We start from the raw sequence: 24,135 nt of genomic DNA, 5'->3' as shown, positions 1-24,135 counted from the left end.
CCAACCCACTCGCAAGCCCACTCACTCAGTTTATTCCACCACTTGTTACAACACCCACACATTCGGTCATCCACCTGAAATCTAACCCAATTGCATACCCTGACACCCACTAACTTATCTATTCCTTTATTCACCCATTAAGTGTGTTAGAAATCCAGATTTATTTATTTTTATGTCAAAACAATTAACAAGTCCTGATCAAGAGGAAACAATTAGACACTTTCAGTACTATTTTTACTTTTAGGTAGTGCAACCTTCTCACTTTCCTCAATTAGTTATCAAAAACTTTAGCACAGTTTGAAAGTTATGTGTTTTATTTTTAAATTACTTTACAAAATAAGACAAACAGTTTTCACATGGTAAAATTCGATTCAGCATGAAGTACTTCTACATTATACTTTTTTCAAGCACTAAAGAGGTCAAAGGCACATTTTATTTAATCTTGTGTGCCAAGCACTTTCTTCTTTGGAAGGTAGGGGAGACCACTAAGGAAGCCCTCGTAATAGATTTTGGTTCAATAACTAGAAATCACTGCATTTCATGGTGTTTGAACCTGCAAAGAAAAAAAAATGAGCTAATTTAAAAAAACATAAATTCTTCTGGTTGCTCATTTAGTTTAGTTGTACAACTGGTTGTATCATAGAAAAACAATCACATGGAATGCCTTACTGAGGAACTATTTCACCTAAATTGTTTAATGGAAATTTTCAGAATTAACAACATTTACTATTTCATTGAAACCAATTCATGTGGAGTCTTTTTGTTAAGAATTGATTTTATACATGCATATTTTTTCAAATGTAAATACAATGGTTGCAGGTCTTACTTTCAAAATCACTTTTGTCTGAGGTATTTATATAAGTGCTAACTTCAGGGAGCATTATCTCAGATTTATATCTTTAACATTGTCAATTACTTTGGATGCTTTTATTTCGCTGACCCATCAACACCCCTGAACACCATCAATCACTTACACCTAAAACCCACTCATCACATCTACACTACACCCATACCTGAACCCTAAAAGCCCTTTCTATCCCTAATTTCCACCCAACCCTAAAAACCTAAAAAACCCTCACTGTACCTAAATCTGCCTATCCCTAACCCCTAAACTACACCCATTTTCTAACCCTAAAATCCCTTTCTACTCCTACACTTCACCCATCTCTAAACCATAAACCCCCTCACTACCCCTAAACTATACTCATTCCAGAACCCTAAAAATCCCTTTCTATGCCTAAACCCCACACAATCCAGACACCTTAAAACACCTCACCACATCCAAACTTCACCTATCCCTGAACCCTAAAATACCTCTCACCTCTGTTAAAGACTACCTATCCATGACCCTTAAAAACACCTCACCACCAGTAAACTATCCATCTCTGAACCCTAACAACACTTTCTACATTTAAACCCCACCCATCCCTGAATCCTTAAAACCTCTCACTGCCCTAAACTCTACTCTATCTTGAAGTCTAAAAACTCTTCACCACCCCATCCTTTACCCATCACTGAACCCTAAAATCCCTCAACATCCCTACACTACACCTATCCCTAACAACACCTCACACCCCTAATCTCCATGCACCTGTTGAATCCTAAAATCCCCTCACCTTGCCAAAACTCCACCCATCACTGAACTCTAAAAACTCTTTTCTGTTCCTAAACTCCCATTCTTGATCACTTAAAACCCCTCATCACCTAAGCATTACCCATCATTGAGCCTGAAAACCCCACAGTAGACATAAGTTTTACCCAAGTTTAATGTTTTTTTTTATTTTTCCTTTAATTTTCTTTCCATTAAAATATTTCGTTTGGATTTATTTGTATTTCCTAAAAATGATCCTTCTTTAAAATTGGTTTTCCATTATTTGGTTTCTGCCAATGGGGAGTCTCACATTTCATTTTTCTGTTAATTCCCACACATCATGTACAAAAATGTTTGATAAACAAGCCTGATTGGTTCATGTGATGAATAAATCATATGATTACTCCAGATATTAATGTTAGCATTGGATCTATGGCTAATATGATTAAGGATGGACTAAAATGATTAAGGAAGTTTAGATTATAAAATAATTTTGAATTATGTTGTTGTTTAATAATTTCTTTAAACTTTGAGTTTCTCATATGTTTTGTTACGTAATAAGATTACATTGGGATTGTGTTCTAGACATGTATGCACCAACTAAGTAGTTTGTATTAGTAAACCAATAGTACATTAGTGGCTGAAAGAAGCAACATTTAGCTATGCTTTCATATATTTTAGGATTTATTTGATGTGGGAGTATTGGTCATTTTTTAACAATTTCTTTTTCGTTGGAATATTGCCGGTTTACTATATGATTTATGTATAAGGCAGAAGATGATCTTTAGTGGATAAATTGCCCGTTTAAGACAAGGGCATATCCCCAAAATCCTTATAGAGACCTTTTCACCTAGTTACCATTGTGCGGTCCTGGGTATTAATTTTTATTCTCATCACTTTATTTAGCCCTAAAATTGTCAGAGTATGAGAACATGCTGTACATCAGTCTTAAAAACTATGGTGCATATTTAGAAGAAACTGGTGCATAAGCACTGATGCGCCAGTTTTTTTGCGTCGCCCCATCCCCACCTAACGAGACCATGGGTGCACCATATTTATAATACAGCACACCATGGTAGTCCTTAGGTCAATAGCTTTAGAATTGTTTAAGCCTATTGTGGTGCTTTGCTGCAATAGTTCCAAAAATGTTAGAGCAGCAAAGTACAAGGAGGCCTGTAGGTTACTATGGGTGCTTAATTTCAATGTCTGCTTTGAGTGGGCGATACAATTGATGCCAAAGTCTTGTACATTTCACTGCAGCATTTTTTCAGGCCTTCTAGCGTTTGAACATCCCCCCCTTGCATCCTTTATGCTTGACGCAGGCATAATGTGGTACAAGGTGGTGCAAAGTAATGCAATGCATGCATTGCACCACTTTGTAAATACAGCGCTTCAAAAATGCCTCTTTAATGCCACATTAGTGTTGAAAAACAACACTCTAATGTGGTGCAAGGAGGCACTAGGGGCTTGTAAATATGCCCCTTAATTGTACTTCTACAGCAATCTATACAGCCTTGAAATGCTTGCGTTTCAAAAACTGTTTAGAATGAAAACCCAAGGGGCATATTTAGGAAAGGTGGCGCTGAATACAGTACTGCGCCATCTTTCTTGCGCCCCTTAGCGCCCCCTAATACCACCATGTGTTCGCCGTATTTAAAATACGGTGCACCATGGGGGTAGTTAGGGGACTAGCATCTGAATTTTTGATGCTAGTCCGACGCTTTGCAGGATTAATGTCAAAAATTCTGACGCTAATCCTGCAAAACACCCAGAGGCCCATTGTAAGCAATGGAAACCTCCTATTAACGCCTTCTGTGAGCATGCATTAGAAGTGCCAAAAAGAATGGCGCAAGGAAATCTCTTAGATTTCCTTGTCCCATTTTTGTTGGTCCCCCCTAACTGGGGTAAGCCCCCTTTGCATATATTATGCATGGCGCAGGCATAATGTAGAGTAAAGTTGTAAATATGGTGCAACGTTTTTGGCCTTCTAATACCACATTAGCATCAAAAAATGACACTAATGTGGGGTTGGGATGGCTCTAGGGACTCTTAAATATGCCCCTAAATTTGAACAACCCATCTGACCACTGTGCCGCATACACCTATGCAAATGCAAACAACGAACCAGGAATGTAATTATGTGATAGGTTTATTCACCTCTCCCCGTCTATGGAACACATAACTATTACAAAAAAAATAATCATATGTATTTAATGTGGACAGAAAATCGGGTTCGTAGCGAGTTGACATCAGCAATACTTTATCACTGGAAAACAAATTTTAATTTTCTTCTAAAGTCAAAATTAAATTGGAATACTATTCTTACTAGTGAAATATATATATAGTTAATTTTTACTTCTTTAGAAGAGTTTTGCTAAAAAAAAAATCACTTACCATGATAAAAAATTAAATAAGCACAGTTTGTGCAATGAAACTAACTCACAAAATTATGTGAAAACTGTGCTTATTAAATAAATATTCACATTTTCCATGCACACCAACAAGGTGCCAGAGGCCTAACGAAACTTGAGGGACCTCCTGCAAAATACATGGAGGTGGCCCTTCATGCTCAAGACTCAGTTAGGAGCTCTTAGTCCAGGGGCCTGCCGCCCAGGCACAGAACTGAGCTCAGCCCCCCCCCCCACCCACACCACAGGGATACAGGGGCTATTGTTACGCCACTGCAATTTTCACCTGAAATAATGTACACAGAGTACCATGGGCATTCTACTACAGTGTGTTTTGATTGCTTGTCTTGGACAAAGTTAATAAACCAGCCTCTTACTCTATGGCCTCTCAGAAACCTTTGACAATATGAACATTTCTGAAAAGGCTAAATGTTTGGGAGTAAGTGTGCTGATATTTCCCTCAATGGAGCTGATTCTTCTTCTCCAGACAAAGGCAAGTTTTATTTTGACTACTTTAGCAGAACTTGACTCACTTAGTTTAAATTGGCCTCCTAACCTAGGATGTTAAGGAGGAGCACCTCATCTAAGGTGGTCACTGTGTAAATTGATCATGTGGAGGACTCGGATAGATGACAGAAAATCCACGCACAATGAAATGGGCTTTGTGGTCCACAAAGGTGGTTTCAATTTTTCACTTATTCTTTTATGTTTCTTGGGTTGTGTTACAATTTCAGTTTGACTTTAATGCTTGATTATCTGTCGATATATTACCAAGTCAATAGTCTTGGGCATCCATGGTAAAATAAGTTCTTAGGACCTGATTTAGAGTTTGGAGGACGAATTACTAATTATGAATGAGAGAATTAACTTTTATTGTATTTTTACAGACTCTAAGCATGAATTTGTGTTTAGCGGATGGGTTGCTCAGTCACAAACATAACAAAAATCCTGCCTACCATATTACAACTGAGTGAATCCTATAACACTTGCAGTAAGGCAGATAAGATATAAATTTCTTGATGAAGTAACCCATCAGTCAAACTCTAAAACAGGCCCTTAATTACATTGAGATAAAGATACCAAATGTATTCCATAGCGTAGTACTCTGTCATGTGTTTGACTATCATTTGCCTTTGCAAAAAATAAATTAGTCAATCTTAATATTCAGTCATGATTTATTGCACTCAGACCCGTCATACTATTCTTGTAAACTGTAAGCAATCCATTAACATTAATATCTGGAAAAAGTTGAAGAAAAGGTATATTCTTCAGTTGGTAACATATTACTGAGACAGATTAAATGTCATGTTTATCAAAAACCATTTCCCTTTTTGACTATGGCATTGTTTTAAAGAAAATATTGTTCAGTTCAAGATATTATATGTTAATATGCAGGCAGATACTCAGACTTTTTGGCTAATTTTAGGAATTATATGTGTGCATGTGACAATCATGAAGACAAATTATTTTAAAAAGCAGTTCAATGATTCTGGCATGATTTTCTTATTTATCAGTAAGATTGAACCATTACACAACTGTGACCATGTTTTTTCTCCATTCAGTACTAAACCATAGCTTTCTCACCAATATTTTATGGTTGAAGTTTCGTTGATGAATACCACGTTATCTTTTCCTCTGTAAGGGAAAAAAAGGAAAAAATTACTCCTCTTGAAACATTGATGATGGAAATACGGAACACATTTCGAAATAGGATCTAGATGTAATAGAACAGCCTATTCATATCACATTAAAGTGAAAGTATAAGCACAAAGATAATTCTGAAGGGTTTTGTTGAATAACATTTAGAGGCTCAAGGAGAACATAATTAATGCCAATGGACATCAATTAAATATATTTGAGAACTGTCAGGCCTGAATAATGCGTTTTTACTTATGTCACGTGCACCCTTGATAGAATAGCACTTAATCAGACAATGGATCGTTTCCTTCAGTTGAATCCTGGTTCAGTTCTTTTCATTATGTATTAACATTTAGGGCCATATGTACAAACACATTTTCCCATAGACACAGAATGGGTAAAACCCTTTGCTACATCTGGCCCTTAGTTCCAATATAAAATAAGAGGAGTTGTATACCATTTCAAAACGTTTACCATGCGTTTGTGATTATTTTGTATTTCATGCAGCTAGCTAAAATGTTGCTGTGGGTCCCGCTGCATCCAAATGTATACCTCTAAAATACTGACTGTGATATTTTGTGTCCGACTGATTATGAAACTACGCTTACCCCGAAAGCTGGAACACGCCTCGCTCCCTGAAATAGAGATATACAAAAATACATATTTTAAAACGGGCTCGGATATTAGGATACAGATTACATATTGTCTTCAAAAGTTTAACATTGGACATATTTAGATTAAAAAAGAAACGTAAAGGGTTGTACCTATTTGAAACCATTATGTATAAAACAATCTGCCTTGTATCGTCAAGATGGAATCCATAAAAAATGTTGAAAATATTATTCAGAGATCTGATATGAAAAAGGGGGAATTATTTCAGGGTCCATAAAACGAGAGCTCAACAGCTGACTCTTATACAGCCATGACGTTCTCCTTCACAATGCATGCCATATCCCATCTCAGAGTGAGGGGAACCTTTTTAACCATAGGTAGATTAAAGTATTTGCCCAGAATCACTGGATGTTGAGACAAGGCGGGAAATCGCACCTCGGCAGCCCTGGCCGTTAGGTCAAATCTCCCCTCTTGAGCAGAAAACACTATTTCTCTTAGATCTCTCCTCACTGTTTCTCTCAAAAGAGAAAGGTTACCCAGCACCTCATTGTCTTCCTAAATACCATATTTGAGTTCAGTATTTACACCTTTGAAACTAGTGTAATGTAGATCTTTAATTAGAGTTAAATGACATGAAGCAAGTGCGCAGAGTGGGTTGTTGAATTACTACCGAGAACAGTAGTGTGACGTCCGCATGGCATGCAGCCATCTAGTAATTTTGTAACAGAATGCACCACGCCTGTGCTCCGGCTCTTCCCAAATTTCAAGTTCAATATTTAGTCTCAAATTCCTAAAACAATATTCGATCGTTGCTATCATAAAGCTTCCACTTTTTTCATAGTCGTCCACCCTCGCAACAACCAGCGACTGTTTCCACACTCCTAACATGAATGCAGTCTCACTGAAATGGTTATTGTAGGTTTTCAATAACTACAGAATAGGGAAAGACAAAATAGAGCTTCAATTAAAGTCATTAATTGACCTCCAGGTGAAAAAGAGAACAACTTGTGTGAACAACCATGCCTGCATTTTTGTGGGAGGTTGAGCATTAAACATGCCTTCGGAGTCAGACATCACAGCAGAGCAAAGTTCAATATACAAAATAATACAAGCAAAAATCCGTTGCAAACATTTAGTCCAGACTGATAAAATAGCCAGAACAACCATTTTCAAAGAGAAATCATTTAAATTAAAAATGCTTAAATAGGCTGAACGAAAACCTCAGCATCTTAATGATAAACTAAAGATGGCTCTACGTGGTTAAAATCCACAATGATTTGCAAGACAAACTGAATAATTTTTAAACACGATCTAAGTCCACGATCATGATGGGGCAGCTAAATAAAGATGCAAATAGCACACTAGTCTTTAGTGGTTTCACACTTCAAATGGTAAATAAAGCACCAATAGCATAGATTATTCCCCATTCTAAAGTGTGAGCACAGTGCATGTGGACTATTTGTGCCTGCAATTTCTGGCAGCTTCAGTCATGGGAGTAGACATTCCTGATTTGCTCCCACACTGTAATTTCATTTTTGGTTCCAAAAGGAATTTGCGACTAAAATGGGATTACTAGACTTGTTATGAAGAGGACTTAAGTGCTGAAACCACTTCTTTGTACACAAGCGGTTGACCAGAGCATTTTCTTCCAATTCGCCAATTCAAAACAACATATTGATCGTGGACCATTGCCACTTGATCCCACAATTGGTGTGACATTGACTGAATCACTGACATGCTCCGCAAGTTTAACTAGAGAGTCCTTGAAAATCTCAAAAAGAATTTACAAAGGAAGAAACTTTTGTTTTCTGGAGAATGTAACAATATTTCAGAAGACCACATAAACAGTTGGTGGACGGAGCAGTTGACAAAAGGGCTATCAATCGAAGCAGAAAATTACTCAAGACAAAGATTTTTTCCTATTCAAGTATCGTTGATTAGCTTCTCCCATACAAACAGTAAAACATTTGCCCAAGAGATTTATTTTCCAGCTTACTTGTATGGGTGGTAAACCTTCTGTACTGTAGAGCTTGTGCGTTATTTCTTTTTTATTCATTATAATTGATTTAACTCTTCTTCAACAGCATTGAAGCAAGTTATTTTCAAAGAAAGAAAATCAAAGTTTGCCTTTCAATGGGAAATTTCTAAAGAACATAAATAAGTGGGAAGATGGGCTGATTAGGGTGCAGTATCTACCTTCACCTAGTAGTATCTCAGGTTGATGTTGTGCTCTCATCAAAACTTTCTAAGTTTTAGAGGGTGACCCTATTTGATGGAGAACTTGCCAATACAGAGTCAATTACTAGGCTCATGTATGTGCAAGCTAGGCACATTTGGTCAGATGTATTTCCCATAGATCTTTGGTTTTCAATGCATCATTCTTCTGGGTTTTGTCTAAGTGACAAGTGATGTGGTTTTGGACTTGAAATCAGGTGCCTTTCCTTTCACATAACGACCAGATGAGCCCCAAAGCAAGGGCATGCTCAAATCTCTCAACTTTTGCATGGTTACTGAAAGTCATAGATGACACTACTAGTGTCATGGGCCCATGATGCAATAATTCCCCACAGTTTACAAGAGAAGAGGCAAATTGGACCCTCCAAAAATGTGGGATATAGCATTTGGAGTCGGATACAATGGAGCTTCAGAGGATGAAGACGCAGCCCCTATCGCATGTTCTCAAAACTCATATAAAACCTTTGCCATTCACAGGACACTGGCACATAGTTTAACATGTGTCTCTACAAAATATATATCAACAATGGTGCCTATGTGAGGTTTGCTGACTGCAGGTCAGTCGCTGGCACCTAATGATCAGTATTATCTATAAGATGTACTAAATACTCCAAAAAGGCTTCCTTCCCCTGAGGAACTGTTTCAGGTTCTGATCCAACTTTTGTAGCCCTTAGAAATGCTAAATCTTCTGCTGCAGAAATATGTACTTTTCCAATCAATGATACTCTTATAGAAAAATATCTTTAAATGAAAATGATGAATTACTTTTTTTGATTTGATAAGTCCCAGAGGGACTTATCAAGAAATCACATGTCCCTTAGTACTCTGAATTGGCCAAGGATGAGTAGTATGATAAATATCTAATAGACCCACTTGGTTTCTTCCAGCTCAAATATTCTGTCAAAACTAGAACTAAGAAAGTTTAGAGGTGAAAGAAGGAGGAGTCTCATAATACCGGTGGTCCAGTCAGGACAAATGGAAAATAATCTTCTACAGGTGTCCCTTCACTTCCCCCGGATAATGGAAAAGGACAAGCATGCGAAGGAAAAAAATGGGGCAGGGAGTCTCAACTTGCATGACTGATGCAGTGTTCATTCCAACACACTTGCACATGTGTACATAAATCAATGACCTCAACACAAATATAAAGACGTATTTCAATCTCATAACCATAAGAAAATCAATATATATATAATATGGATGGAGATATGTTAAGGCTGACACATAGCCATAAAGAAATATCATGCTACCTTTAGGATGAATGTACCTTGTGTTAAAAGAGGTGGGGACAACCATTCAAGTTTACATGGTTCCTTAGTAGAGTTTCCGCTGGCTTGAGTCGGAAGTCAGAAAGTAGCTGATTTAGTTTTAGATGTCATTGGCCAATTCTGTCTTGCCTAAAGTAGTATATGAAAGGTCGATATTATGCAGAATTACAAAATATATTTTCTTAACCATAATATCCTTGATAGTAATCCAAATTCACCTCCCAGAATGGACAACATCATTTAAAAAATTACTTTAACAACGATCTGATATTTAGAAAAATACTGACGGCGTAGCCATGGGGGCTGGCATGCAGACAGCTGTTAAGGATTTTACATTAACTCTGGGGCCGCAAGGAGCGATTTTGAAGTTCGAAGAAACAAAGGAGTAAAGATGGAGTTTTAAAATATATGCTGATAAATAAATTAAGGGTTTAGAAAAGGATATAGGGCCTGATTACAACTTTGGAGGAGGTGTTAATCCGTCCCAAATGTGACGGATATACCACCAGCCGTATTACGAGTTCCATAGGATATAATGGACTCGTAATACGGCTGGTGGTATATCTGTCACATTTGGGACGGATTAACACCTTCCTCCAAAGTTGTAATCAGGCCCATAGTGATGTGCAGCTATATCAGACTTGACAAGAGTCTAAATCAAACGTTACTGTAAACAAAAGCCGTGAACATCAGAGATAGGGCCACATGTAGAAGAAAAATTAAATGATAGGAGATGTGAGAAGAGGATCGGAACTTGAGAAGGAAAGCCATAAACACTGTATCCCTTGACTGGAGAACCACAAGAGAATGGGTGATGGTACATTAACTAAGTAAAACATAATTTCCAAGGCAGGGAAAACCAGAGGTAGCGGGAAAGGTGATATTGTAGAAAATGTTGCATCTGTTTTAAGAGAGAGGAGAGAGCATGGTGAAAGAAAATGGCAGAAGTGACAAGACAGATACATGAAGATGTGGATCAGGGGAAACAAGCATTTCTGATTTATCGGGGATGAAATGGATGTAGAAATTAGATTCACTTAAAGAGGAAAGACACATAAGATAAATGTGCATACTCTGACTCTAAATCAAAGTAATTTATACAGTCATTCGCTATCTTGCAAATCTGACAATAACTTGGTCCCCCTTGTGCTATTTTGGACGCTCATTATTTGGAAATATATCAATGTAAAGCTCTCTGAACTACCAATAGTTAGGGAGCCAAGGGCACTAATGTCATTTGAAGTAAACAAGGAAAAACAAAAGGGTTAAATATGTGAAAAGTATTCATATAGAAGTGGTGGGAGCATTCAATAGAGAGCTACTGTAGACCTGGTGCTGCTGTAGAATTGCACGTGTGTCGTTTATCTTCAGCCTCCACCTCAACTAGCCATGCCCCAGGGCTCAGCAGATGTGTGGGTGATGTAGGGGTCTGCAAGTGAGAAGGTAGTGACCATGATTTGCAGAAGGCGATACAGGCAAACAAGGGTAAGAAGGTGTGCAAAGTGTTCCAATTATATTGCGTCTGATCCACTGTCATGGATGCACAACACCTGTTGTTTCATAGATGGACAGCGTTGTGGAGCTGAGGTTCTATGCTGCTAGCCTGCCTCCTACTTTGAGGAAATGATTCCCTGGCTGCCCTTAGAATGTCCTGATACAGACAAGACCTACTGCCAAAAAAGAAAGGACAGAAGATTGTAGAGGGAAGAGCTTGGGCATGGGTTCTTCTAAATGTTTTGCCTGTGCTGGTGTAAAGGCAGCAGACTACCTGTTGTATTTCAGTCAACAACATACGTTTTGAACTCTTGCTGAAAGAACGGGCATGTTAATGCATCGTTTGTTTGGTCATTATATCAATTGATAAAAGTCCAGTTTCTAGCAGCTTTGGCGATGGATGATCTGGCAAGGTGGCTTGTGTCACAGCTTGTAGAACAGGACACAGGCAGGAATCTGCAGGGGTCTTAAAGAAAATTGCTTTGGTCTATTTATTTATAGCCACAACAGTGCTTTCTGGTTACATTAACTATTAAATGGCAGTAGGCACCTCCATTACTGGAGCCACTGTAGGACAGCTCATGTGTTGGTATCTGGCCTGTGGCTCCCAGGAGGAACTGCTCCAGCTGACAAGCTGATATTGTGGTGCTGGAAGGTCTAATTGGCAGTATAGGTACCATGATGGTCAGACAGAAAAGTATAAAAGTTGTGTGAAGGGCTCTATATGAGGCTGGCTCCTGCCACCTGATGTGAAGGCACCATGCAAAGTGTTCCACTAACAGCAGTGCAACAAGATGTTTCACAACTGCGGTTCATCCACCCTCCGACTCCAAGGGTGAAATCTTCCATGCCAAAGCAGATGAAGAGAGATAGTAGAGGCAGTAGATGTGGCTTAGAGGTAAGGCGAAGGAAGAAAACAATAATATGCAGGAAAATGTCTATTAGAAAATTAAATGGGTCATCATCTTCCTAAAAAGACATTAGCCAGTCAACTCCCAAACGCAGGGCTTGCCAAACACTGTTTTTTCTAAATATATTGAAGGCGTTATGTCCTTTATTGAGGTACTGCCTTACTATGTGTGTAAGGATGAGCAAAGCTTCCGCTTCCAGTCGCAGGGTGCTCTAAAATGTCAGCTATTTGGGTGTAATTCATGCAGATGGTGCTACCAAGAAACATTGAACGAGGGCAGTAAAAATATACACTCTATCAAGAAATTGAAATCTGGAAGTGAAAAAAGGCATAGCCTCTTGTTCAGAGTGAAATGCATGACTAAGATAATATAAATGTGTTAATTTAATATATAAACAGTAACTTAAACAATAATTTAAATGTAACATCATGTACCCTCATGAACATGTTTCTTTTAATTTAATGTGGAAAACATGGTAAAATAATTTTCATTAATTGTAATACTTTTTTTTTGTTGTTACATTTTTAGAAAGAGTTACACCATTAATTTGTAATTCATGTGTACTGTTATTTTTTTTAAGTAAAATTATAATTATCATTAATACATGTGTTTATATATGTGTTTGTATGCATATACACAATATGAATTACACTTAGAATTAATTTAATTCCATTAAAATATAGATGGAAAGATAGATAGACAGATAGATAGAAAGATAATTTATAATTAGAATTCACATCATTAAGTTAATATTCATTCACATGGTGTGTTAGGGTAATTCCCTACCTCCATTGTTCTCCCTGGGAGTGCTGGCCATGTGTAGTGCTTCACTTACTCCAAGGCTGAGCTGGCGAAGACAACCTTGGCGAATGGGCTACATTGTCACAAACATGAAGGATATCCTGTCCGCCGTATTACAAATTCCATATGCCCTATGGACCTTGTAAAACGTTGGTGGGATATCCATCACATTTGTGACGGTGTAGCCCATCTGCCAAGGTCATAATCAGGTCCTTAGTCTTGTTTGATACTGCTAGGGCTATAGTAGAATTAGAAGTGTATTTTGTGCATTTCAATTGTCTTACTCCTATGTGGATGTTAATATTTGCATGTCACTTTCTAAACCCCTCCTTAAATCACCTAAGCCCCTCCCCTAATTCATTCCCCTTTCACCCTCCCATTAACTATCAAAACATATACCAGCAACTGCCAAGATCTCTGTCACTAGCATGGAGATCTTCGTACTCAGGAAAATAGGAGGCAGAGGTGAAGATCTCAGGCCATACATTTGTGATAGTATTTTGTAGTATGTGCAGTATTAGTACTAATGAATATTGCTCTACATACCTCAAAATGCTATTAGTAAATTATCGTTAAGTGCCTACCGAAACATAGAAGAAACACTTGCATATTTCGAACGTGTACACTGGGAAAATAGTTTCCCCATGGAAAAAAGAAAAGATTCAGGTGCTAATTAGTATAATTGGTGTAATTTACTCTACCAAAATCACTCCTAATTCCTGCAAAATGACTCATAATTATGCGTAATTGTGTGAGAAGCATAATCCAGCATATAAAGTCATTTTCTTAGACCAAAATGCACCTTCACGTCCAAAACTGGGCCTGATGATGTAAATTGCAAAAGAACGTAGCGCTAAATACAGTACTTGAACAGTAGTAGCCAACAGCCACTCACTCTCTCTTAGCTTATTGTTTCTGTGGTGTAGGATGTTTGCTCCAAAATACAATTAACTATTAAAAGTGGCGTAATCAAATAATTTTGGTAATTTTGCATCACAGAATACTATGGAATTACACTGATAACTGAGGTGTCATCATTTAAATTGTCTCCGAGGCCTTGTGCTAAAGCAAATTTGCACTGCATTTAAGCATGCAGATTGTACTGCCTATTGGAAAATTTTGCCTCGATACATTTTACAGATTGGTATAGGAGTGTAATAGACTTCCTGAGATAGTTTTTGCGTCCTCTGGGAACCTCTAAATAGTTAGAACCTTCATCAAACTTATGAGTAACATCTCAAGGGCGCGGATTTCAGACATATTAAGTTAGAGCTTTTTGAATTTGTTATATGTGCATAAGTGCGAAAATAACACAACAAATGCTTGAACACTAAAAAGCTGAGATTTTTAATATCAACTTAATTTGGCCTACCAATAGTTGACCGGTTGTTGCAGGAAGCCCCTACAATTTAAATAAGGAAAACATAATTAGCATTACTACCACAGGACCAATGCCTCATACAATGTAAAATAATTAATCATAACTGGATACCAGAATAAACATTTTAGTGGTATAAGTACGTTTCAAACATATGCAATTGTACTCTGGAAAGGTCATTATTACTGCCACTGTAACTACATAGCGACTTCTCCCAAACAGAATGCAGCAGATATGCGATGTCACTTATTGCCAAATTATTCTTCAGTTCTCTAAACACAACTATTTTAGGATCTACATTCATCTTACATTTGCTAGAAAAATCTAGTTGCTCTTTCAGGAACAATGCTGATGTCTACTTGTGCCCTGTGGGGGTTATAAGGAACGAAAGGCAGCTGGACACTAGCTGCAACTGAAATATAAAGTGAGTCGGGTCCAGAAAAGTACTTCAAGGCCCATTGCGATGGCGTTCCTACCTCTGCCTTACCCCTACCACTACCCCTGCGATTTAATCATGAAGACATTCTACACATTTTACGTCTATTTTTGTTTGTCATTGAGACGTAAAAGGAATGTGGTGCTTCTGACTGTAAGTTTAGTAGTATTTTACAAGGTTTCTAAAGTTTACCACTGAGAACAACACTATCATATAACACAAGGCAAAACAACGACGCAACAAAAATATAACGGGACACACAAATGCAAACAGAAACGGAACCAATGCATAACGACGGTACAGCTTAATAACACCACACTTTAAACTTTAAAACCAGAAAAAGAAACACAAAACAGCCTAGTAGAATGCATTGGCATGCTGGGTGATATCAGAGAGTTGTTTCATTATGTTGTGCATTGGTGGTGTATTTGTGTATATTTGCTGCGTTGCTTTTGCGTTGCTTTTTTGTTATATTGTGTTGTGTTACTGAAGTATTGTATTATGGAGTTGCTGTCTCTCAATTGAAATCCATCTACCTGAATATGCACAAATATTCTTGGTCAGAGGGCTCGAAATATTCGTGCTGTCAGAGAGAGCAGAGAGGGCGCACGCTAGGGCCCGAGAGCTCTGGCGTCATGAGGCACAGGCACATTGAGCTTTCAGACTCAACAGGATTGAAAGTGCTGTGGGCAGAAGCAAGGTATTCATCATCCGCTATTTAACTCTTGGCATAGCCCGTCGCTCTTGAGCTACAAATGAGCACCCTGTGCCACTCGTTGCCCGAGATCTCGCACGATCCAAATCAGGAAAGAGTAAGCTGGTTCTGGTAACCTAAATGCTCGTGTTTGGGCCTCGCCTGTCCATCAAGACAGGTCATCTAGGGCCCAAAGTTGTGTCAGAGGTTTTAGTGGAAGGCTTAGTGGTTTGGCAGGGTGTGGTGACTCAAGGCGTCACTGACTGCAGGCTAGAGGCTGCCTTTAGTAATGTGTTGGCTTGTGCACAGCAGCATTGGTGTACTCTGTGGCACACAGGAGGGTTACTCTTGAGTATTTTGAGTAACAGATCTTATGGAACAGCAAAGTCATCAAGTTCCACAGTTCTGAAGAGTGTATCACTAAGTGGATGAGGGAGTGCATCTTCCAGTAGTGCCCAGTTGAGAATCATATAGGTTTCCCTGCAATATGGTAATGACTGGTGCGCTCGTGTCACTGATTTTTTGGATTCCACTGTGGACCTGTGATCCTAGTGCTGGCCATCCTTGTTGACCATTAAAACAGGGAATTCAATTTCAGTGTCCATAGGAGGTGAACCAGAATCCATTGAAGGTGGTGCTAGTGCAGTTTGTCAGTGCTACTTGTGTTCAAGGAGCACATCTGTGGTGAAAGTAAGCTATAACAGATGGGAAAAGATACAGAAAACCCTTAAATTGCAATGCGTACTTTAAGGTCCAATCTGATTGGACTAGAAAGTGAAGGTAAAAAGTAATCCCTCCAAGCAAAGAAAGTATGATTCTATTGTGAACCTTCAAATTAAGGATACCGATTTAGGGCTAGTCTGTTTGCCTTTAAAAGACAAGGAAGTAGTATTGGGGTCAACAAGGAAGTTTTTATCAACACTTTTTCATGCAGCAAGGGATAGAAAGATAAGTAGACAAATACCTTCATCAAACAAGTTTGTGAATAAAGTAATTATTTGGGGGCTCAGAGAATTAATGACTTTGCAGGATCGTTTAGCATGGAATTAACGCGAAAGAGATGAAAAAAAAGTAAAAAAATCCCTGCTCAGACAGGTGAGCTAATAGCAAGAAAAATAAAGGAGTCAATTAAACAACTCCAGGATCAGTTTGGTAACGGATTTTATTTTGATGATGGGGTATCTGCAAAATCGAAAATTACATTTCCAGCTGCTTCAAAACTATCTCACAAAAAGAATATGCTAAAAGTTACAACACATGTTGCCCAGAAGAACAATCATGAAGGTCAGGACTTAGGATTCAAAGACAGAATCAGTGAAAGATACAAAATATTCAACTCACCCTAAGCTCGCAGTACAGATTCAGGAGGACCATGATCACTATCCCTTGGTATATGATATTCTTCCCAAGGGTAAAAAGCAAGAACACTGTAAACTCTAAACAGGGCAAAGCTCCTTTCCTTATTCAATCAAATTCCTGAATTATCAGACATCCGCACCACTGATTTAAAATCTGTGGGGTTATTGGCGAATAATGTTGTAAGAGAATTAACTAAAGTTGATTATATTTTCCTTTGGACAGCTAACACTGTTTGGAAAACAGAAGGGAGCTGGAAATAAAATAACAAAGCAATGAGCACCAAGGAGCTCTGAGACATCATGGTGGCTTGGTAGGTAATCAAGTTTGTTTAAACCAAGAGCAGAGGCTTTTTTTTTCTTTATAGAAACACTTTATCGCTTTTACATGCCAAGCAGTAACAGTGTACACTGCATTCCATTCGAATACAAATAAGGGTAGCTTTAAACTTACAATACAGTACCAGCTCTAAACATTGTTCACAATACTTATTGTCACACAGCGATAGCAGTGAGGGATAATTAGCCCATTAGTCCATGGTAGTCCCACCATTTTCCCTAAACCTTTCAGTAGAATTTCTTGGGGCATCCTTTCACTTTGTAAATATGCTTTTCAAGTTTTCGACACCAGTCCATGCCCCTCTTCCAAGCCTCGGGGGGAGATGGCATTGTAGTAGCTGTCCAATGGCAGGCTATGTCTATTTTGGCAATTAGGGTACCCATTCCCACCAGCATCCTATCCCTACAGGATCCACCCATGTCTTCCATGATGCCCAAGAGAGCAATTCAGGGTTGCAAGTCGATGGGAGTCCCTACTACTGCGGAGAGAGTACCCATGAGAGTTGCCCAGTGGGTTTGTATGTTACAACAGCTTCAAATCATGTGGATAAATTACAGAGTGGCACTTAACACCTCTGGCGTTTGGGGGAGTCACGAAGGCCAGCCCGCCACAAGCGCGCAGTCATAAGAAAGGCCTGGGGAGGGACATTTATTTGCACTAAGCGAAGCCTGGTAGACATTGCCAGAGTGTGTTCTGCCATAAAAGCATCCCTCAAGTCTACTTCGTCCAGTTCTCCCACCCAGCCCTCCTACATTGTGCCTCAGGGTATCCTGTGTCCTGGGGGAGTGTACAACCAATGAGCGATAAATCTGAGACACCCCCCTTTACCCAAGTGACCCATTAGGAACTTACATTTTAGACAGCTACATTCTTGTGGAGTGCAGTGTGGTAGGTGGAGGGGGTGTGCCGGAGCTGTATGTATTGAAAGAACTGAGAGGATGGCCTGCTCAAATCATCTTGAAGCTCTTCAAGGGACCTCATGTGCCAAACATTGCCAAGCCTTGAGATCCCTATGTTATCCCATCTCAGGCGCCAGCCAAGGAAGCCACCTGTGCCAACCACGTGCCATCTCAGAGTGGAATCTCCATAGTAAGCCTTCTAATCTACACAGTCCTGCAAAGTGCAGCTTGCCATGTATGAAATACCACCTGAGTAACCTCTGGGAGTCTGCCGGAGATAGCAGCCCTATAGAGGATGCTCATCACTCTGTCAAGCCCCAACAGGGTGAGCTCCCCCGGTAAGCGGGATCGTCCCACCCCCATGCAAACAGTTATTAATGGGGAGAAGCCAAGCCGTCCAATAATAAAGTCTCATGTCAGTCATGGCCAGTCCTCCATCAGATGTCTCATTCGTACACTTCCCAGTGGCCACCCTACATACATAAGTCAAGTTATGAATTTTTAAAGATTAAACTCAAAAATAGCGCTTAGAAACAAAAATTCTTCGATGAGGTGTTAACACGGTGTCGTAACGGACTCGTTCCCAACAAGCCGACACCAGCGGCGCCGGACACGGAGTCGCGTAGACCCCCAAGTACAGTACCTTTGGTGAAGAGTGAAAACAAGCCAATGCGCGAAGTCGGGGATTGCGGTGTCCGTGCGAAACGTTGAATCCGCACACTTCGAGTGGCATCGGTCATGACGTAGTGCGGCGACTTCCACGGAGTCGCAAACTTCAGCGAGGCTGCAGCGGCATCGGGCCTGCGAAGAGCGTCGCATTCCAGCGAAGGTCAAGGTGTTGGGTGCAGGCGGTGTCACCGGATTCAGCAGCAGCGTCGGTCCGAAGTTGTCCGAAGTCGATTTCCTTGGATTTCCACCAGCTTTCCTTTCAAGGGCCCAGGGCCTGGATAGGGCACCACTCGTCAGAGCAGGAGTCTCTCCAGAGACTCCAGGTGCTGGCAGAGAGAAGTCTTTGCTGTCCCTGAGACTTCAAACAACAGGAGGCAAGCTCTAAATCAAGCCCTTGGAGATTTCTTCACAAGATGGAAGGCACACAAAGTCCAGTCTTTGCCCTCTTACTCTGGCAGAAGCAGCACTGCAGGAAAGCTCCACAAAGCACAGTCACAGGCAGGGCAGCACTTCTTCCTCAGCTATTCAGCTGTTCTCCAGGCAGAGGTTCCTCTTGGTTCCAGAAGTGTTTCTAAAGTCTGTGGTTTTGGGTGCCCTTCTTATACCCAATTTCTCCTTTGAAGTAGGCCTACTTCAAAGTAAAGTCTCTTCTGAATGTGAAATCCTGCCTTGCCCAGGCCAGGCCCCAGACACTCACCAGGGGGGCGGAGACTCCATTGTGTGAGGACAGGCACAGCCCTTTCAGGTGTAAGTGACCACTCGTTCCCTCCCTCCTATCACAGATGGCTCATCAGGAAATGCAGACTACACCCCAGCTCCTTTTGTGTCACTGTCTAGTGTGAGGTGCAACCAGCCCAACTGTCAAACTGACCCAGACAGGGAATCCACAAACAGGCAGAGTCACAGAAATGGTATAAGCAAGAAAATGCTCACTTTCTAAAAGTGTCATTTTCAAACGCACAATATTAAAATCAACTTTACTAAAAGATGTATTTTTAAATTGTGAGCTCAGAGACCCCAAACTCCACATGTCCATCCGCTCCCAAAGGGAATCTACACTTTAATCAGATTTAAAGGTAGCCCCCACGTTAACCTATGAGAGGGACAGGCCTTGCAACAGTGAAAAACGAATTTAGCAATATTTCACTGTCAGGACATATAAAACACATTACTATATGTCCTACCTTAACCATACTCTGCACCCTGCCCTTGGGGCTACCTAGGGCCTACCTTAGGGGTGCCCTATATGTAAGAAAAGGGAAGGTTTAGGCCTGGCAAGTGGGTACACTTGCCAAGTCGAATTTACAGTGCACATTTACACATACAGACACTGCAGTGGCAGGTCTGAGACATGATTACAGGGTTACTTGAGTGGGTGGCACAACCAGTGCTGCAGGTCCACTAGTAAGATTTGATTTACAGGCCCTGGGCACCTCTAGTGCACTTTACTAGGGACCTAACAGTAAAACAAATATGCCAATCATGGAGAACCAATTACATACACATTTTAAACAGGAGCACTTGCACTTTAGCACTGGTTAGCAGTGGTAAAGTGCCCAGAGTAATAAAAATAGCAAAATCAGAGTCCAGCACACATCAATAATCTGGGGAACAGAGGCAAAAAGTTAAGGGAGACCAGGCCAAGGATGAAAAGTCTAACAAGGGCAATGTGGTCTTCCTGTGCAAAGCCCCAATCAAAACTCTATACTTGAGTGTCACATCTCACCCCGTTCACCAAGGGTTCTATAATCAGGGCAACCAGCAATAGGGGTAACGGGAATCCCTGGTGGGTGCCCGGCTCAAACTGAAATTACCCCAACAGCACCTCATTAATGCGCACTCTGGCTCTCAGCCCAGCACATAGGACTTTAAAATAGTGCTCAAAAGAAAAGTCCATAGCCCATGTAGTGCAATGTTTCCTTCAAGAAGGTCCAGTTGACAGTGTCAAAGGCCTTCTCAAGTAGAAGGAGGGTAGCTGGGGCTCCCAATGCCCTGATTCGGGATAGGGCCATCTGAATTCTACGACTGCAATGTCTGGTCCCTCATTGGGGGATAAACCCACATTGGTCTCGGTGGAAGGGAAAAGGAGGAAGGGAGAACAGTCAGATGCCTATTAGCCCAAATGTTTGCATTGATCTCAACTTCATTATTAATATGAGATATAGGTCTGAAGCAGCACAAGTAGTCAGCGGTTGGCCAGGTTTGGGGATGACTATCGTGGCATGGTCAACTGCAGGGGGAGGTGGCCTTTGCTAATCGGTCTGTGGAAGAACCAGAGGAGGGGAGGGACAATGTTGGTGCGGAGTTTGTGATACAACTCCATGGGGTATCCGTTGGGTCCCAGGGTTTTGTCGGGATTGAAATCCAACAACAAGGTGACTTCTACTTACTCCACTTTGAAGGCCTGCTCCAACCCCACTCTCTGCAATGCTGAGAGGGGAGACAAGGGTACCTCAGCAACCAAGGGAGACTCCAGCTCCTGGGACGGGCAAGGTTAGGGAGGTTAGGGAGCAGATACATTTTCATAAAAGTGGGCAAATACTGCAGCAATCTTTGGGGATTCTGTTGCCCAAGGCCCTACCCAGAGTCTCCATGCACTTGAGGAATGATATGGGATGTCTCCTGATGCGTGGTGAGCCAATGGAACAGTTTGCTTGATTTGTACCCCCATTCATATATTTGTATGTTTTATGAGAAATGTGGACAATCATGAATGAAATCCCACAAGAAGTTATATGGCTATGTTATTGTAGATGACTAAAGAATGTGATGTTTAATTTGTATTGGCTTTAAGGACTTATGTCCAAATACACTTATATTGTAACACTTGTCTTACATTACTACCTCAGAATTGTGCTTTCATGTTACTTCAGTAACATGAGTTTGGACCAAACACTATGAGGGTCATTATGACCCCGGCGGTCGGGGGAAATGTGGCGGTAGTACCGCCAACAGGCTGGCAGTAAGTACCGCCACATTATGAAAATGGCGGGTTGGCTGAATCCACACCGATCGCCATGGTGGTAGCAGCCGCCAGGTTTGAGATACAAATCTCCAACATAGCGGCTGCTACTGTCCCACTGGCGACAATATGACCCTGTCTACTGCCATGGTTTTCGTGGAGTTCGTATTGCCCAAGGTGTAAAATAAGGGAGTTTTGATACTAGGGGCAATATGCATTAGGTGGACACTAAGTTAAACCACAGTTTTGAGATGTCTGTTGTCTTTAGATAGTGGTAAATAGCATCTTCTCCCAGGAACTTTTGAGGCAAGTGCTGCTTTTTACAGAAAGTGTAGCAACATTTACAGGTGCGGCTCGTGGTAAGGAAAAGGGGCAGGGTGGTGCGTGGCAGGGAGGATGGGGTGTACCAAAAACAAATAAGGATTGGCAGACTGGGAACCTGTGCAGGCACTCACCAGCCTGGCAACACAGTGCCGGGCTGGAGAAAGCCTACTTCGCATGTGTGTTTGGCTGGCCTGAGATGGCCAGCCAAACACACATGCGCTCTGAGGGGAGTTCTCTGTGCACTCACCTCAAGTGCTCATCACCCCCAATGCCCCACCCATTTTCAATAAAATGATAATAAACATTGTTTATTATAATTTTCATGAAAAGGCTTTGCAGCTGCTGGCGGGGGGCAATGCTCCGCCCCTGAACATTTGTTGACATTTCTAAAGAAAACACGAAAGCCTACACAATGTAAAATAACAAAAACAATACAATACACAGAAAAGTGTTGTAACTAGTAAAATACACTTGCTTCATTTTTGTTGGTGATTGTAAAACTTGAATAAAGAATTAAAATACTAAATTCACAAAGAACACATCACAAAGAAAACAGTCAAAGCTGAACATAACAGAACACCCACAGAGCAATGCAATAAAACCAAATTTCAATAGTGCAATACAAAAATACAGCAGCACACAAATAACAAAATATTATAGTTGCAACAAAATACCACACAACAAGTGTACACAAATGCTCTTCACACACATTGCCACCTCCAGACTCCTGTTTAATTGAACAGTTGTAAAATGTGCCTGTCGCAAGGAATTCCTTAACTCACTACCAAGAGCATGAAATGGCACTGCTCAAAAATGTTTTGTGATCTGGCCATGGAATCTTGATTCTAAAAAACACACTTCCCCATTTTAATAAACATTTCTGTTAAATGTCACCTTTGGTTTTGATATCCAAAGCCAAATCATCCCTGTTATGGTTTGTGATAGTGTATGTTTTGTTGCAGAAAATGCAGTAGAAGGCAAGCTAACAGTTTATGTATTTACCTAATTTGAACTCAGTACATAGATGCATTTTACACACACATACACACTGCAAGCTAGTCTACAAGTCTTTCTTTGAATAGTTCTGGTGTCATCTGTTAATACAAATTAGCAGGCTGGTTCAAACATATGAGCAAACCAAAACAAGCATATCTATGACTTTCTACCTTTGTAAAATCGGCTCTAAGGTCACTGATTTCAAAACAAAACCAGAAGAAAGTTAACTTAAATTCTGTAGAGGTTTATAAGAACTGAATTTGTACTTACCATTGGTTGACCAGCTGTTCCAGGGAGTCCCTACAAATGAAATGAGGAATATTGAATTGCCATTATCACCCCAGGGGCAGTGACATTCAAAAATACCAAAAAACAATGAAGAAGCAAAATACCAATTTTAGCAGTCTGGCTATGTTTCAAATGTGCACAGATGTATTCTGGAAAGGCACATTGTTCTTTTTGATTTACTACTCCAATGTTTGTTCATTCATGCACTCTTATTTGCTTGTGGCAAAACAAATTCCAGCAAATGAGTAAGTCCTTGCATCATTGGCTCATTGTCAGGCAAGTAAACACAACAGTATTCAACTCTTCATTTGTAGCACTTTGCTAGTTACTTAAAGACACCTACTGCAGCAGCTTGACTTATGATTTCTACTTGTGCTCAATGAGGGATAGTCCTGTGAAATCTTCTTCTCCTACCCCCACCCCTGCATCATGGACATAAAGAAGGCTTGGCTTCTGCCTTCTGCCAAGTGCTGAAGCTTCACCTGTTCTAGCTATCTGTGGCACCATTAACTCAAAGGGTGTTTGAGCCTTTACTACAATGCCTATGAATCAATGACTTTTGAATTCTACATTTGTATGCTTTATTTTTTCCCTTGTAGTGATCTAAAGCATCTATGCATTGGTAATAAAAACTTACAAAGATGACTACAGAGGCATGTCTGCCCTTGCTCCTATGTGACACAAAACATTCCCATACTTGTGAATCCACACAAGCCGGCTGGCAGAGAGCAAGTTGCCCCATATGTTGCATGCTTTATGTGTTACTTGTTTTTTGCATGTCCTGACTAAATTATTAGGTAAACTGACTCACTTCATAAAATGTGATTTTCCAGGAT

At 40.2% G+C, this 24,135-nt stretch overlaps 1 protein-coding gene across 1 annotated transcript in view; it reads right to left on the bottom strand.

Annotated features, from left to right (window-relative positions):
* Positions 1 to 234: 234 nt before the first annotated feature.
* LOC138286091 (amelogenin-like) overlaps positions 235 to 24,135 on the bottom strand; it is a 54,806-nt gene continuing 30,905 nt past the window's right edge. Inside the window, exons 8-12 of the mRNA XM_069226490.1 lie at positions 23,282 to 23,311; positions 14,331 to 14,360; positions 6,246 to 6,272; positions 5,584 to 5,634; positions 235 to 553 (exon numbers count right to left, since the gene is read on the bottom strand). Of these exons, the coding sequence (XP_069082591.1) occupies positions 5,623 to 5,634; positions 6,246 to 6,272; positions 14,331 to 14,360; positions 23,282 to 23,311 (99 nt within the window). The 3' untranslated portion in view covers positions 235 to 553; positions 5,584 to 5,622. The remainder of the gene's footprint in view (positions 554 to 5,583; positions 5,635 to 6,245; positions 6,273 to 14,330; positions 14,361 to 23,281; positions 23,312 to 24,135) is intronic.

The sequence above is a fragment of the Pleurodeles waltl genome, chromosome 1_1 (genome assembly GCF_031143425.1).
Source record: "Pleurodeles waltl isolate 20211129_DDA chromosome 1_1, aPleWal1.hap1.20221129, whole genome shotgun sequence".
NCBI classification, from domain to species: domain Eukaryota; kingdom Metazoa; phylum Chordata; class Amphibia; order Caudata; family Salamandridae; genus Pleurodeles; species Pleurodeles waltl.
The sequence above is the reverse complement of the archived record's forward strand: the minus strand, read 5'-3'. Positions and strand labels throughout refer to the sequence as shown.